The 14,783-nt window shown below is 45.8% G+C and overlaps 1 protein-coding gene across 2 annotated transcripts in view; it reads right to left on the reverse strand.

Moving 5' to 3' along the window:
* Positions 1–389: 389 nt before the first annotated feature.
* LOC144128464 (RNA-binding protein 38-like) overlaps positions 390–14,783 on the reverse strand; it is a 125,758-nt gene continuing 111,364 nt past the window's right edge. The window contains exons 3-5 of one of the 2 annotated variants that reach the window (XM_077661889.1): positions 10,636–10,662; positions 10,311–10,371; positions 390–6,349 (exon numbers count right to left, since the gene is read on the reverse strand). In XM_077661889.1, coding sequence (XP_077518015.1) covers positions 5,932–6,349; positions 10,311–10,371; positions 10,636–10,662 — 506 coding nt within the window. In that variant the 3' untranslated portion in view covers positions 390–5,931. The remainder of the gene's footprint in view (positions 6,350–10,310; positions 10,372–10,635; positions 10,663–14,783) is intronic. The other variant, XM_077661890.1, reaches the window with a different exon arrangement.

Here is a 14,783-nt window from a genome sequence, read left to right on the forward strand (position 1 = left end):
GGTGTGCATCGACTGGTTTTCCATTCAGGTTGTTTCTCTTTCTCTCGGATGTACACACAGCCCATCTTGCTCTTGATCCAGTGTGTGGCTAAGATAAATCACCTCCTGCATTGGAAGAAAGTTCACCTTCCTTGGAACACTTCATGCCATAACTAGTGTGGCAGGTTAACAGTTGCAATTGCACTAAACTGTAAAAGCTTGTACCCTTAACCTAAATGCACTGAACTGAGTACTGAAGGCCAACTAGCTGGTGTAACTTTACATAAACTGCACAAAGCAAGGCTTACCAGGTGTCATACGTCCAATGCTACTAGTACGACGCTGCAAGGTTGCTTGCTGCTCGCTGAAAGGGAACATGAAAACTCATGCACAGAAACAGGACCCTTGAATGTAACCAAGTGTACAGGACTTTATTATGAAATTTCATAGGATACATATCACAATCAGGTCAACTGAGAACAAATGGAACAAGGTAGGGCTTTTATCATATTTCCTTTATTTCTTGAAAAATTTCATTTTTTTTCACGAGTTCCTTACAGGCTAATGATAGGATAACCAATGCAGGTTATCTGCATTGTTGCTTGTGCTTGTGTATTAAACAGCAACAGCTAAGTATCTGTGCATATGTAAGGGTGCACTGTGTTTCAGTTTCCTTGATCTACATAAACAAAGCTAAGTGTACAGTAGAGGAAACACCAATCAATACATGTTCTCACTTTTGCAGAGTGCCAGTAAAACAGAATTCTACATCGTTCGCGTGAACAGTTCTGCTTAACACACTGGCCCCAATGAAGATCTCTATCTCTTGAAAATTGGCATTTGAAATGGCACAGTTCATCCAGTCCATTATAAAACACACTGACTAGAACAATTTTTGTGCAAAAAAAAAAAGGAAAGAAATGTGCAGGAACTCTATTCTTTCCTACTCCTAATCCTATGGTTAAGGCAGGCTTGGCTCCTTATAATGCTGGTTCAACTAGTAAAGGCATTCATGGTCTTTTGTAGCTACCAATTGAAAATATCTGTGATTGTCAGTACACAACCAACGATAACCACTGCTTGATTGTCACCCAAGAACTTTTAAGGCACAGAATTGAAAAAAAAAAAAAACCCTTGCGATCAAATCTCGATATGATTTTTCAAGGCAACATGCAATATAAAAATGAAACAGAGAACTGTTCCAAAAAAGGTTGGCTGTGGTAAAATAAGTAAATGGCATGCAGATAAGATTAAAAAAAAATGAAACCGATGGAATTTCTCTGACCTGATTGCTCTGTGACAATGATCAATGTGCATGAGGCTCAGTATAAAATCTGACTGGTTAGAAGATTCTAACAATGAGTGTTCCTCCTCTCTCTCGCTCCTCGTAAAATATACACCATTCATATCTGTTACATGGACCAGCTTGGATTCGACTTGGAGGGGGTCGCACAACCCAGTAGCCCAAGGGCAGCTGCAGCAAACACACATTCACTCCACTGGGAATGCAGGACGGGGAGGGGTTTTTTGAGCTAGTTGTCCTTCAGCATCCGCCAAGTTGTGAGAGCCACTTGAGATCCCAGTAATGTCAACATAGTACTAATGTGCCGGCCGCATCACCACCACTTTGTTCATGGCTCCGTCAGTCCCTGCACAATCTTTTCTATGGGTGCTCCATACAAGGCAAAGATGGCACAGAGAAGAAATGCTTGTTCCCAACATCTCGGAAAAATGCACATTGCAGTACTGAGCAAAGATCCATGTGACGGCACCAATTGCTGCTACTGAATTAGTTCCTGCCATGTTGGCATGCTAATGGCGTCCGTCGACCAGATCCGCACAAATGCTTTCACCATGAAAATACTGGCAGCTTGCATGGCGACAGAGACTGAGCAGGTTCTCACTTCTTGAACTGAATATTGATTTGCTAGCAGCATGTGGTGACAAATGGACGATACACGTGGCAGCATTAATTTCTTAATAGGCAAGTACTTTGGATGGCCATTGAGTACTGAAGCTTCCATCACAGTATGTTAAAACACTAGGACTTGAAATCTTCCAGTTAAATGCTCCATATATGGCCGTTGTGTGCACAAGACACCACGACTGTCGTTGGTGAGACAGCGGTGAAGCAGCACGACAGGGAATGGGTAACTGCAGACCAAGTGACCATGAGTGTGCTCTGCATTTAGCCTTGCTCCCGTGGCATGACGTGTGGACAGAGTGTTTGCTGCAGTTAAAAGCGAGTGCACGCACGCCCTTCTGAAAAGTAGGCGGGTTGTGCTTCCCCCTGTATCCACTCTTAAAAAACAAAAGGACATGGGTAAGAGGGGAGTGTGAGGGAGAGGAAACATAAATAAAATAAATAGTTAAATTAAACAGGGGAGCGACAAGTAGAAGACAAACAACAATGTCTCAAGGGGGGAAAAAAAACGCGGGGTGAGATCCACTGTTCATGAGACGCTGCCTTCCACAACAGCTACTTCTGCTGCCGTCTCTAATTGGCAGGTCCACTTTCTTAAGGCATTCGAGAAAGACCCTGTAGGTTTCCACGTGTGGCAAGAAGGCTGCAGCCAGAGGCTTGAATGCAAAGGCAGCTTATTCTATCTCAGGAAGGGAAGTACATTCTTCATCCTAGCTACATGTCTCATCTTGTGCAAAGCACAGTCATATATGCAGACAGAACATTGCTTTGGTTTCTAGCGTTTTTATACAGAGAGAGAGGGGGCGGGGGAGGTTACAGTGCCGCGTCACCTACTTTGTCCGCTTTTTCTCTGTGCAGACAAAATCACGACTTTGGAATAAATGTGCTGGGACGGATGAGCTGTACAGCTACAGTTACATGCCTTCAGAGTTTGCTGCTGTTGAATGGCTAAGTTGTGACATTGCCGACAAACTGTACTGGAGTGGCCATGCTCCCTTTTCCAGAGAAGTGCTAGCAATCTCTAGCCTGCAGCAAATAGCCAGCATCTTAATTAAACAAAGTCTCGGTTACTCAATCCACTAGACACATTTCTAAACGCACCGGCTAACCTCAATTCCTGTGAGCAAACTTGGCTGCCTGTTTTCTATTGCTCCGGCACCCTCTTGTGGTTAGGTGCAATTTCCACCCGCACTTCTCGGATGTACATCTCTCGAAGGTGATGCACAGATGACTGGCGAAACATGGAAAGGAAGCAATGAGAAGCAACATGCAAGAGCATTTGGTTATCACAATGAGGTGGCATCTTACATAACCTAGACAGTGTTTAAATAGTGTGCTTGTCAGCTAGCGAAAAAAAAAAAGGGGAAGGACATGCCATCGATACTTCCACTACACTGTTCCCTCTCCGCACTGCCATGAGACACGCACATCGTCACTGTAGCTAGCACCAGTTCCATCTCGAAATAAAGATGAATGGTTTTCAATAGAAACTGAAGAACTGTATTTCAACGTCGCTTGTGGTCTCAACAGCACATAACACTGCACACAGCAGTGCTAAGAAGTGCAGTTCGAACATTGTCTGTTGACAGCACCATTCAATACATGATGTCAATGTGATAAGCACAGATGAGGAAACAGCAGCTACGCACTCACTGGTTGAGGAGAGTGAGATGTCTCACTAAGTGGAAAGTGACTTCAGTGAGAGTTTTCAATGGAGGCACGCCCCACCCTTTTTTTTGTCATTTTTTTTTAAACTAGCAGACAAGGCACTGAGAGTGAACAGGGAGTATGGGATGATGGCTGTGTGCAAGCGGTATAAAGCTAGAGATGCCCAAACGCAAACTGTGTGCCCTGCATTCCACATGCGAAATAAAACACTTTCGGAATACAATGTGGAAGAAGAAACAGGATTTATGCTGAGTAAAACCAAAATTTTGCTTTCCTTTTTGTTTTCAACAGCCTGAAAACTGATGAGCGGGAAAAATGAAATGAAAACAATACAACCAGAATTGTTCATGCAGATCATTCAACAACATTTGTAAATGGAACAAGCGCTCCAAAGTGTATTCAGGTTCACAGCAAGCTTCTTTTACAGGCTTTGCTAATGACAAAGTCCCACCAAAGAGCTGCCGAACAACGGTCGGACAAAAACCTACAGCATTAAGAGGGAACAAGGATATGAAGAACAGAATGAAATATGCACATGCAGGCAGGGAGCACTTTGCTGGCATCTGGAGCTTGCGCGTACACTTGTAGCAACATGATCATGTGAAGTATTACCACTTGCCCCTTTCATACGCAGGGCAGTCATCATGCATGTTAAAGAGTGTATTAAGCGGTTTGTGTCTTGTGTATGTGTGTTTGTCTCGTGCAGCAGCTGCCCACGGAGGCACAGCAGCAGTGTCTGTGGCAGAATAGGGGAGCAGCTTTCCTGCGCAGCAAAAGCCAGCTGACCGTGTCACGGTTGAGCGCTGATGTGCCATTGCATCACTGCTGCTTGGTAAGGCAGCCTGCAGTTGTGAGGCATACATATTCATCTGGGAGCACACAAGCAGTGACGTGCTGGTGAACTGCTGAATGCACCTGGGGAAAGGTTGGCTAATATGCTTGGGCTTTGTTCTGAAGAATGCCCAGATCTGTGTTAACAGCGTGGCACAAGCTCCTTGCAAAATTGAAGGCCTCTGAGGGCACGGACCGAGAGTATTGAATCCATGCTGACACAGCAGCACCAATGTTCCTGACTTGCTAATTTTGTATAGCGGTAAACTGACAATCAACCAGTTGAGAAGTAGTGTTCAACCAAAAAGCTTTTTTTAATTAGGTACCAGAGTACACCACCCAGCAGTGAATGTGCCCAGCAGTGGGCATGGCTGACGGATCCCTAATACTCCAGTGGAGACAGTTGTGTGAAGTGCCAATCACCTAACTAATGTTTAAAACCAGCCCTGGAAGACATGGACAGATGAGATGAGAATCACACATGCTCATCCTATCTGTCCATGTCTTCTATTGCAGGTTTTAAACACTGCATAACCGAGCAGCCCAGCAAGCCATTCTACCTAATTATACAATGGCCCAAATGATGGCTACATGGCTCTTATATTGAACCCCAAGGTTGGTAACAATGGCCCGAAGCTTGACTAGCTTTCTTCACTATAGTACAAGTAAATGTATGCACTTTTTAAAGCAACCAGAAATTAACAATAAAAGCAGCAGGCAGGTGGCGATGTCTTATGGCCTTTACGTGGCCATTAAACCGTAACGGTGGCACTGTTTAAAGAAGTTGAGCAAGTACTTGCAAGTGTTTAGCGCTTAATGCACTGTACCAGGAACGAAAATACTACCATGACCAGCTGCCTCCGGTTCACCTGCAACTTTGTCGCATATTCATGACTGCTGTCCGGATGATAAGACACTAAGTACAAATGATTGCAGTGGGCATTTTGATATACAACTTGCTCCGCTGTAAGAAATTAACAACCAAAACGAATTGAAATGGCTTCTTGAGCAAAGATAGTGCAACTGTTTTCCTTGGACTAGCTGAAACTGGCAAGTAGAATAGGTTTATAGCTGGTACATTAAAATGTAGGGTGTTTTCATTTCTGCTCTAGAACGCACGTTCCAAGGCTGTTAAAGGATGAAAATGGCACAGGTACTACAACAAATGTCACAGTGCCAAACCTGCGTTCCACCAAGAAAAAAAGACAAACAGAATATCTCCACAACACTGCCTTTTCTCAATAAACTAACAGCTAGCAAGGAGCTTGCCCCAACAGCTTAAATAACACCACAAAAACATACCTAGAGCGAAAAAAAAGAAGAAAAATTCCCCAGAGGCACCTCGGAAAACAACCTGCCACAGTGCTGCTCTTTCAGAATCCCAGCAGGACATGACACGCCCAGCTAAACGGCTTCACAAGGCTGCCCTCTTTCCATTTCACTTCTACCGTCTCCCAGTCCCCAGCTTTGGTTTAGCTTGAATGTTTTGTTTTGCGTGTAATGGGCGGCAGCAACAGCCGGCCACCCAATCACTGTAGTCGGGTGTCTTGAGCTTGGGTGGCAGCATACGGCAGGGTGCCCAGAGAACCAGCAGCACCGCCGGTCACTGCTCCCAGTGGCTGCTGCAGGGTGTAATAGGCGGCTGCGGCGGCCCCACCTGGGTGCGTGGCTGCAGGTGGAGGCGGAGCCAGGTAGCTGGCGGCCGCCGCCGCGGCCAGGGCAGCTGTCGATGGACTCGTCGAGAAAGGGTAGCCAAGCTCTGCGGCTGCTGCCGCAGCAGCAGCAGCGTGGTTCACAGAGGCAGCTGCAGCGGCGGCTCCAGCTCCGAATGGCGGTGGCCCATAGTCGTAGAAAGCAGCCGTGGCTGGCGACAGTGGAGGATGTGGCGGCAGGATCAAACTTGCTGGTGGCAGGTAGGCGGACGGGTAGACAAACTGCTGGTGTAGCCTGTGCACAGGTGACAAAGCAGAAAAAAGGATAAGTGAGGTTACTTGTGTGGTACCCCCAGTAGATGACCCGAGCACATGCTTCACACACCCAGCCTACTCATACAACATGTAATAACTTTAGCTTTAAAGGAGCTCGAAATAACATTAGTAATTGGTTTTAATCTGAGAAAAATTTTGGTACATCATGTAAAAACCAAGGTCTGTCCTTTACTATAAAAGCAGGGGTTGGACTTTTTGGCTTTTATTTCTTGAAAATTCGGCCAACATTTGTTTTGTGTTCATTTCAGGACAATATTTTTTCTTTTTTCTGTGAATAGTATTTGATAGGGATGAATAACCATTGATTTTTTCCCGGTGATATAATATGCTATTGGGCACTGAAGTTACTTAGGTGTAGCTTAGCCCTTTGTCAGTAGGAGCTGTAAATTTTGATAGTAATTAATGCACAAATGGTCATAGTTACAGCTCTGCCTGCAGATGGAAGTGGTGTCAAAAATGAAGGAGGAAGTTTACTTCTAAAAACTGGGTTCTCATGTTATCATGTGTCACGAGATCACGAGGCCATGACAGATGCCATATAGTCTTTAGACGCCATATAGACCTTTAGACGCCATATAGACGCCATATAGCCTTTTGTCTCGGGAACCGAGGCAGATGTAATCCCAAAAATTGTAACTTCTTTTTTCTGCTGAAATAAAACTTTCAAACAAGGATGCGACATCTTCGAGTTGTGCTGGGTTGAGCAAGAAAGAGCGTCTATTTCTAAAAACCAGATAGTCTCGATATCGTCAGGTGGCTGTAGAGGGTTAAGAAGGCAGATCTCATGTGGCCTGCATGTCGAAATCAGCGATGGACCTGTCACTGAACAGTCGCACGGTAGCCAGAACAGGCAGCTTTTTCACGATGCTTATGAACCATTTTGAGTCATTTAGCCATGTGCAGCGAAGAAACCTACATAACCAACTGTCCTATGTGGGTGACGGCAATGAACAAATGGCGCTTCTCTAACAAACAGCAAGGGTTGGAGCCTCCTAGTCCAGAATTGCATGCAAGGTAGTGGAACAAAGCTTCAAAACACACAACTGCACCACTTAATCTAACAATGCAACTGTCTCACCATGCCTCTGGCTTCCGTACTTTTGTTTATTTTCTGCCCTGATTGAGTGTAATTCTTACTCAACAGTGTCTGAAAGGGCTGTGCATAGCTCAAGTTCACTTCACAGTGATGCCCTTCTTCTGTACAGTTCTTGAGTACAGAGGTCCAAGATGGTGTTTTCTGTCAGCTGGGCCCCTTGGAATAGGATTCAAACACATTACCTTGTGCCCCTGTTGATGGGGACAAAGATTTCCACTGTTTTCCAATGTTTTCCAATCCCCCTCAGCACGTTCATGCTATTTCCTCCAGGTTACCCATATACACAAAAGCCGACACTCACGCATATTAAAGAATGCAATGACAAATTTGCACCATGTCCTATTCTGCATGAGTGAATGCATGCTACATACAGTCCCGGACAGAATGACACTCATGATTCACGATGCTTCGGCCATCAAACACCTTGGACGCATTAGCTAACGAAAATGAATGGGTGCCTGATACAGTATCAAGCACCCATTCATTCGTGCATGAGCCTTTATGCACAAGCACCACTTCTGCACTCGCGCATAAAGGCTGAAAACTTTTATACTTCTGTTATGCAGTGTGAGGGAAGAGCTGCTGAAACATGGTCCATATTATTCTATCCGTGACTGTACTTACGCATGTGCGCATGGTGGATGGTTCTTTCAACAAAGAGTAAGCGAGCACCCTTTACATTTATATTTTTGCTTATGTGAGTGTCTTCCCTTGTAAGCGAGCGTTCTTTTCCGTGTCTATAGGTTTGTTTTTCTTCCGTTATATGACCGGAGTGGTGGGTGCCCCTTCTGTTTGCAAGTCGGGCGGCATGCTTTTTCGGCACCGCAGCCGGGTGTACGATCTCGTTCAACAGGCGGTGTGTGGACCCAAGAATGCTGTGGCGTTTCTTGGAAAGTGAGCCCCTGACCGTGTGCGCGCCTCTGTGCATGTTTGTGTGTTTAGCGTATTAAAGTGCGTGGCTTTCAAGGCGCTGTGAGAACTAAGGACAGCGGCAATGTGGATGGGAAAGCGACGAGGAGACGCAGTGTGCATGCGCTGCTTCACTATGCAAGTGCGTGGGCCGTATGTGTGACTGAGTCAATATGTATTCTGGGCCTGTAAATAAGTTTTCCTTGTATATACAGCCTTTTGTGTTTTTTCACGAGTGTTTAACTAATGAGTTCTAATGATAATACCCATAAAGTTTAACAGCTGAATGTGAAAATGAACTAAGAACACAAGAAAGTAAGCAGATTGCACAGTAGCCACACAGACCGCACACGTTCACATTTTATAAGCAATATTTATGATAGCTATCTTAGTTACTCACGTATAACCCACACCAAAATCTAAAAAAAAAAAAATCGTTTAAAAAGTGGGGGTGCGGTTTATCTGCGAAATTATTGGGGGGGGCTTCACGGCAATGTGTAGCGGCCTCCACCCGTGTAGTCCACCATCCCCATCGTCATTGCCACCTGTCAAGCCAATGAGGGGCCAGTCAAAGGCATAAACAAATCCACATTCACAGTCTGTTTATTCTTCCCCATGCCACTGGCCATGTTTTCTTCAGCCAGCATTGTTGAGACTAGTGTCAGGAGCTGTTTCGTGTACTACACCCCAGTTTGCATAGTTTGCCTACTTCGGCAACAGAGCTGCTGCTCATAATGGATGCTCGATGCTCGTACTGGATTCCTTCCGAGGCCACTGCACTGATGCAGTGAAGGTTCGCCTCGCCGAGACCGGCACCGACCTCGTTATAATACCTGGGGGCATGACGTCCATGCTACAGCCACTCAACATATGCCTGAAGAAGCCGTTAAAGGCACATGTGGAGCGGCTGTATGCCCAGTGGATGGCCGACGGCCTTTACGCCCTCGCACCGACGGGCCTTCTATTCCATCGCTATGCCAGTGGATTGCTGTGCCAGTGGAGCTTTAAAAAATGTGCCATCAATCAGTAACAGCTTGGATGGTTCCGAGGACGATGAAGTCTTCGAGAGTGGCGATGAAGCCTCGGATGGCAGTAGTGAGAGAGGCGACGATTGAGAATTGGATAACCAGTGACGTGGTGGTCGTCGTTTGAATAAATGTTCTGAAAATGAAATGTCCACCGAGTGTACAGTTGTAGCTTTCTAGCGCTCAATTTTTTTTTTCTTCAGGTAAACGTGCTGGTTATACAAGAGGTTTTGTTTTGTTTCGTGGAGTTCAAACTCGTGCGGGTTATACAAAGGGGCAGGTTATACGAGAGTAAATACGGTACTTTTGAGAAGTGCATGCAGAGCTTTTTACAAGCTGTACAGTGTTAGCTGAGCTATAATTTAGTCATCTTCATCATCATATATAAAAAGTAAATTTTCTTTGACTTTTGTCAATGGCAGACACTAAAAAATGTTGCATGCTATCATGACAGTTTTCACCTGCTCTGTACAATTTTGCACTGCACATTGTAGTTCAGCTGAAGCGGTTTCCCAGGAATGTGAGGCCACGTGAATTGAACCTAAATGTGCTACCACAGCCAAAAGTTTGGTTTGCACAGCACGTGTGCACATTACTTGGAAATAAACTCTTTATGGGGGTGTCACAGCTCACATACAGATTAAGCTATGATACTCCGGAGTGTGCTTCAGTGATCAAGCTCCTCTCATACCTAAACTGCCAAAAATTCTGAGGTACATATTACCATGGCATGGGAGGTAGCGCAGTGAATAGCTTTGCCCAAGAGCAACAACAGGGCAGGTCATATATGTCATTAGCACCACAACATAATGACCATAGGTTCAACAAACATGAGAAAGCTATAACTAGCTGAATTCGAAGATTTCGATGTAAAAGAAGGCCATACTCACCCAGCATACTGACTAGGGAGAAAGGTTGGGTAGCCCGCTCCTCTCACAGACAAGGGGAATCCTGCGTGGCACAATACAGAATGAAAAAGAGTGTTAGTGAGCAAATAGAAATGTCTCAAACACTATACACAGCTGCACACGTGCATGGTGCACTGACATGCCAATGCACAAGCACAGAATGAGTGTTCTACGTTGCAAGCCAAAGACTATACTTTTTTTTATATCACTTCCATACATCTTTCGCACACATCCTGCATGCAAATTTGAGAAACTTGAGTGGCATGTTGCACATCTAGGGTACAATCTTACGCAAAGAGACCCTCACCTCCAAGCTCTTCTGCATACAAGAGAACTAAAAAGAAAAAGAAAAAAGAAAGAACTTATTATATATTCCAAACATTTTCCACCAAAGTTCACACACAGATGCCTGTGTTGCTGACAGGCAGAATGCAATTTTGCATGTCACTTCTTAAGAAGCTTGTAAACCAGCAGGCCTCTGCAGTTCTTAATGATAGTCGCGTATCAACCAGTAAAACTAAATGTCTCTATACACTACACTGAGTTTTGGTCTTCCAGCAAACGTGCACTTAAACCAGCCAGTCTCTGCAAAGGACGACTCACACCCATAACAGTGCAATCATGCGTGGCTACAGAAAAGGCAAACATTTCTTCAACCTATGTAGCTCGAGAAAAATACACCCCTGTTAATCAGGATAGTTAACCGATGGCATAGCAGAGACAAATTATCTAAAAACTCTGCTGTTGGACCAATGTTAGACCCATGTTTACAGGGCCATTCCCTGAGGTGAACAGGAAGTATGACCAGAAAGCAGTTTCGGTTAACATCCATCTGAGTGCAGCCATTCATATGCAAGGAAGTCTAGAGAGTTTTTCTAATACCCCTGTCACACGGCATTCCTCTAAGGCCTTTCCAGCAAAGGCACCATTTTTCACCAAAGAAGCGAAAGCTTAAAGGAGCAGCGACACAGCTACACGGTGCAGCCCAAAGGTGAAACTGTCGTTCAGGCATAGCACCCACTGCTGTACTCGAGGCGGCTGAACTGAGTGTTTTAAAATTAAAGTGGCGTATTCTGTACATTCATTGAGCTCAGACAATTTTTTCATTCTAACTGGTTCCTTGAAAGAACTGCAACAGCTACTCTCATCAGCAGCAGCAGGTTTTGTGTATTGCCTTGGCCACCAGGGGCACTCGGAGTTGCTGCAACACTTTCACTGTCATGAAATCTGGGCATAAAATATAAACACCCATACAAAAAGCAAAGCCAGACACACCTTTCGTATTTAAAAACAGATGTTTTCAAACATTGTTGGCTGAATCAATTTTTTTATTGCTTTTACTTTTTGACGTTAGGTGGCACTGCGATCCCAGGTTCTCGAAGGCCGCGCCTTTGGGCTCCAAAGGTCTCTGATGGGCGCCTTCACCTCGAATGCCCTTAGCGGTAAAGGCGCAACATCTGTGCTGTGTAGCTGCATTCCTTATGCCTTTGGATATAAGGACCTGATTCTCAAAGGCCTTTGCGGTGCCCGTGTGACAGGGGTATAAAACTTTGCACTTGAAGAGAAGTTTGTTCTGGACATGAGGTCAAACCCCGATCCATCACCAGACAAGGGCCGCTACCAACTGTGCTAGTTAGCCAGGATGGCAACAGACAGTAGAGTGGGGCCTTTAACACAGGCACTTGGGTACTTTTAATTGTCGCTGGGTCCAACTCCAGCTTAAATGTCACCACTAAGCACAAGGATGAACATTAATAACTGTCAAAAGTGTGACCTCAAATCTTTAATTGACAGTTTGTAGATGTTAAATTTTATATTCGTTAATGTGAGTGTGATTACTGTCGTCAAAAGTTTCTCTGCCTTTCACAACTATACATGCCACTCAAGTTGCTTGCATAGGAGCTTCCATTAATACCAGGACAAATCAAGCCACCCGCATTTACCGAATGCTTGAAGCATGGCTAAGAAGCTTACAAGTATGTCTGACAAGGATATAAGCAAGAGGGGGAAAGGTGTGGAGGGTTTGGGGTGATTTACTGATATGCATTTAGTTCCCATTAAAGCACTTCTTCAGAGCACATGAAGTCTTTGCACTTCCCCTCCATAAAAATGCGGCTGCCGCGGCCAGAACTTGATCCCACATCCTTGGTCTCAGCAGCTGAACGCAAAAGCCACCGAGCCACTGCGGTGGGTGTAAGGTTAAATGACTGCCAACTGATTCTCCCTTCCCTTCCAGCATGCTCAAATTACCCTCTGTTCACCATTTCCAAGACGTCTGGTGCAAAGTGCCCACACACACTGGCAGAGCTTCATTCCAGTATCCTACCCGTCCTCTTCAGCAATGCTGTGCGTTCTTACTTTGTGTTTAAAATTTCCGTGAAGCTCTTCTTCAGCTGTACTTACCCACTTTTTATATGAAATTATGGTAAACATACCGTTTTAGTCAAAAGTATCCAGGCAACAAGGTAGCACTTATGGCACCCCTGAAGCTCTAAATCTGTATAAGGTATAGGGAACCCTTGTCGTCATCTTCAGAGACCTTTTGAGCATTATGGGTGCCACAAGGGCTCCACTACACAACTAAGGAGCAAACTTCGTTGCCTGGTTACTTTTGGCAAAGACTGTACATTGTGTGCTTCTCCACAATGTCACCTGCTTCTAGAAACGTACATCTGCAGTCAAAAAAAGCTTATGAAATGAGACTCTGGTGAAGAAAATTATTTTTTCCAGTGTGCAATGCTTGAGATTTAATGATTCACTATGTAATTCACACATGCCCAGGATTAGGCTGCTTTCATGTAATCCAGGCTGTGTGCAAAGATGGCAATCAAATGACGATGAGCAAAGCCATGGGTGGCATCAGTAACCAATCAAATTTACATAAATTTGGAACAATTTTTTTTTGCACGTTGCGATTTCGAACAGTAACTGAATGCCCATTCGTTGCCTGGACGCGAGATGTGGAGCCTTTGTTCAGCTACTTAATATTCTGCCTCCAAAGAGATGAAACTTCAGTACTGTGAGAGAGAGGAGACACACAAAGTGCAGACATGATCAGATGTAGGTGCTACAAGTGCTCTTCTGCGGTAAAGAGTTACATCAGCATGAAGCCTACATCAGATGTGCCTGGCTGGCGAGGGATCCACTGCATTTTTCTGAATACAATGGTGATCACAATAATGCACTTCATATTGCCAGGCAACAGTCTAATATTAATCAACTTCACTAAACATCACTACGAGCAGACACACAATTCGATCACAGAGAAAGGCAAGCCAACATAAGCAAGGATTTTCTCTGAATATTTTGTTCTGTTTTTACTACAAAAGCCACGCTAACTGTTTCTTTGCCTTTGCAGCACTGTAAAATGTTGCCCAATCAGCACTAGTGTAAGATCTGATAATTCAGCTAAGTGTTGGCTTCTAACGTACACATCAAAGTGGACTCCATGCGTCATGTTCGCAAATGCACTTCAACACACACCTCAGATGGATGCAGAGCACTTTTCCAACATCTTTGCATTGTAACTGTCCACTGATAAGTTCCCAATGCGCTACTAACTCTCAAAACGCAGCGTCCAGCGATACGTAATTAGACGAACTACACCAGGACGGTCCCGCGCAATTCATGAAGAGTGCGACTACGCCACACAACAGCGACGACAGCAATGAAGCTCTACTTCCAGGAGATGCCTGGTCAGACTCGTGTGAACAACTGGGTCGGCACTACGCCACCCACCGCAACTCTGGAGATCCACCAGGCTTTGAAGCCGTGCGCATCCCTCCCTCTACTCAAGGCAGCGATCCGTGACAAGCAACCTCGGCCAATCTGCAGCGGCGAATGACAGCTCGGGGAAGAAATAAGAACGCGTTACTTAGGTGAGAGAGAGAGAGGGGGGGGGGGGGGTGGAATAAAGACGCTCACTCGTTCGGGAGAGGGCAGCCATTGCGAGCGATCACCGCCCCTTCACGACGATGACGACACGCCGCCAATGCTGCACTGTGACTAACGAAGCAAAGCGAGCCCCGAGTCGTACCCCCCCCCCCCCCCCCCCCCCCTCTCCCTAGCGCGTCGCAAAAGCTGGCCGGCTCAGCTCAGCCCTCGGGAGGAGAGGTGGCAATTGCGCCCCCGAGGGCCGCGCGCACACCTACTGCGCGGTTCTTTTTGCGGCCCTGCTTTTGCGAGCTGTTGCCTCCGCCATCCCGACGAACGACGACAGCATGGGCGGCGGCACGCGCTGCAGCAGCAGAGCTGCAGCGGTTAAAAAAAAAAAGCAAGCGCAGCCGACGTGGCGGTGGGGGCACGCGGTGGCGGCGAAGAGAGCCGGATGACTCTCCGACGTCAAGGCGTTATTTTCGGGGGGCGCACCCACCTCCTCCTCGGCGAGCGCAAGGACACCGATCTTTCGGGAGACAGGGAAGACGACAACGACGATTGCGCCGCCGCCTCTCTCGC

Source organism: Amblyomma americanum, chromosome 4 (genome assembly GCF_052857255.1).
Source record: "Amblyomma americanum isolate KBUSLIRL-KWMA chromosome 4, ASM5285725v1, whole genome shotgun sequence".
Lineage (NCBI taxonomy): Eukaryota > Metazoa > Arthropoda > Arachnida > Ixodida > Ixodidae > Amblyomma > Amblyomma americanum.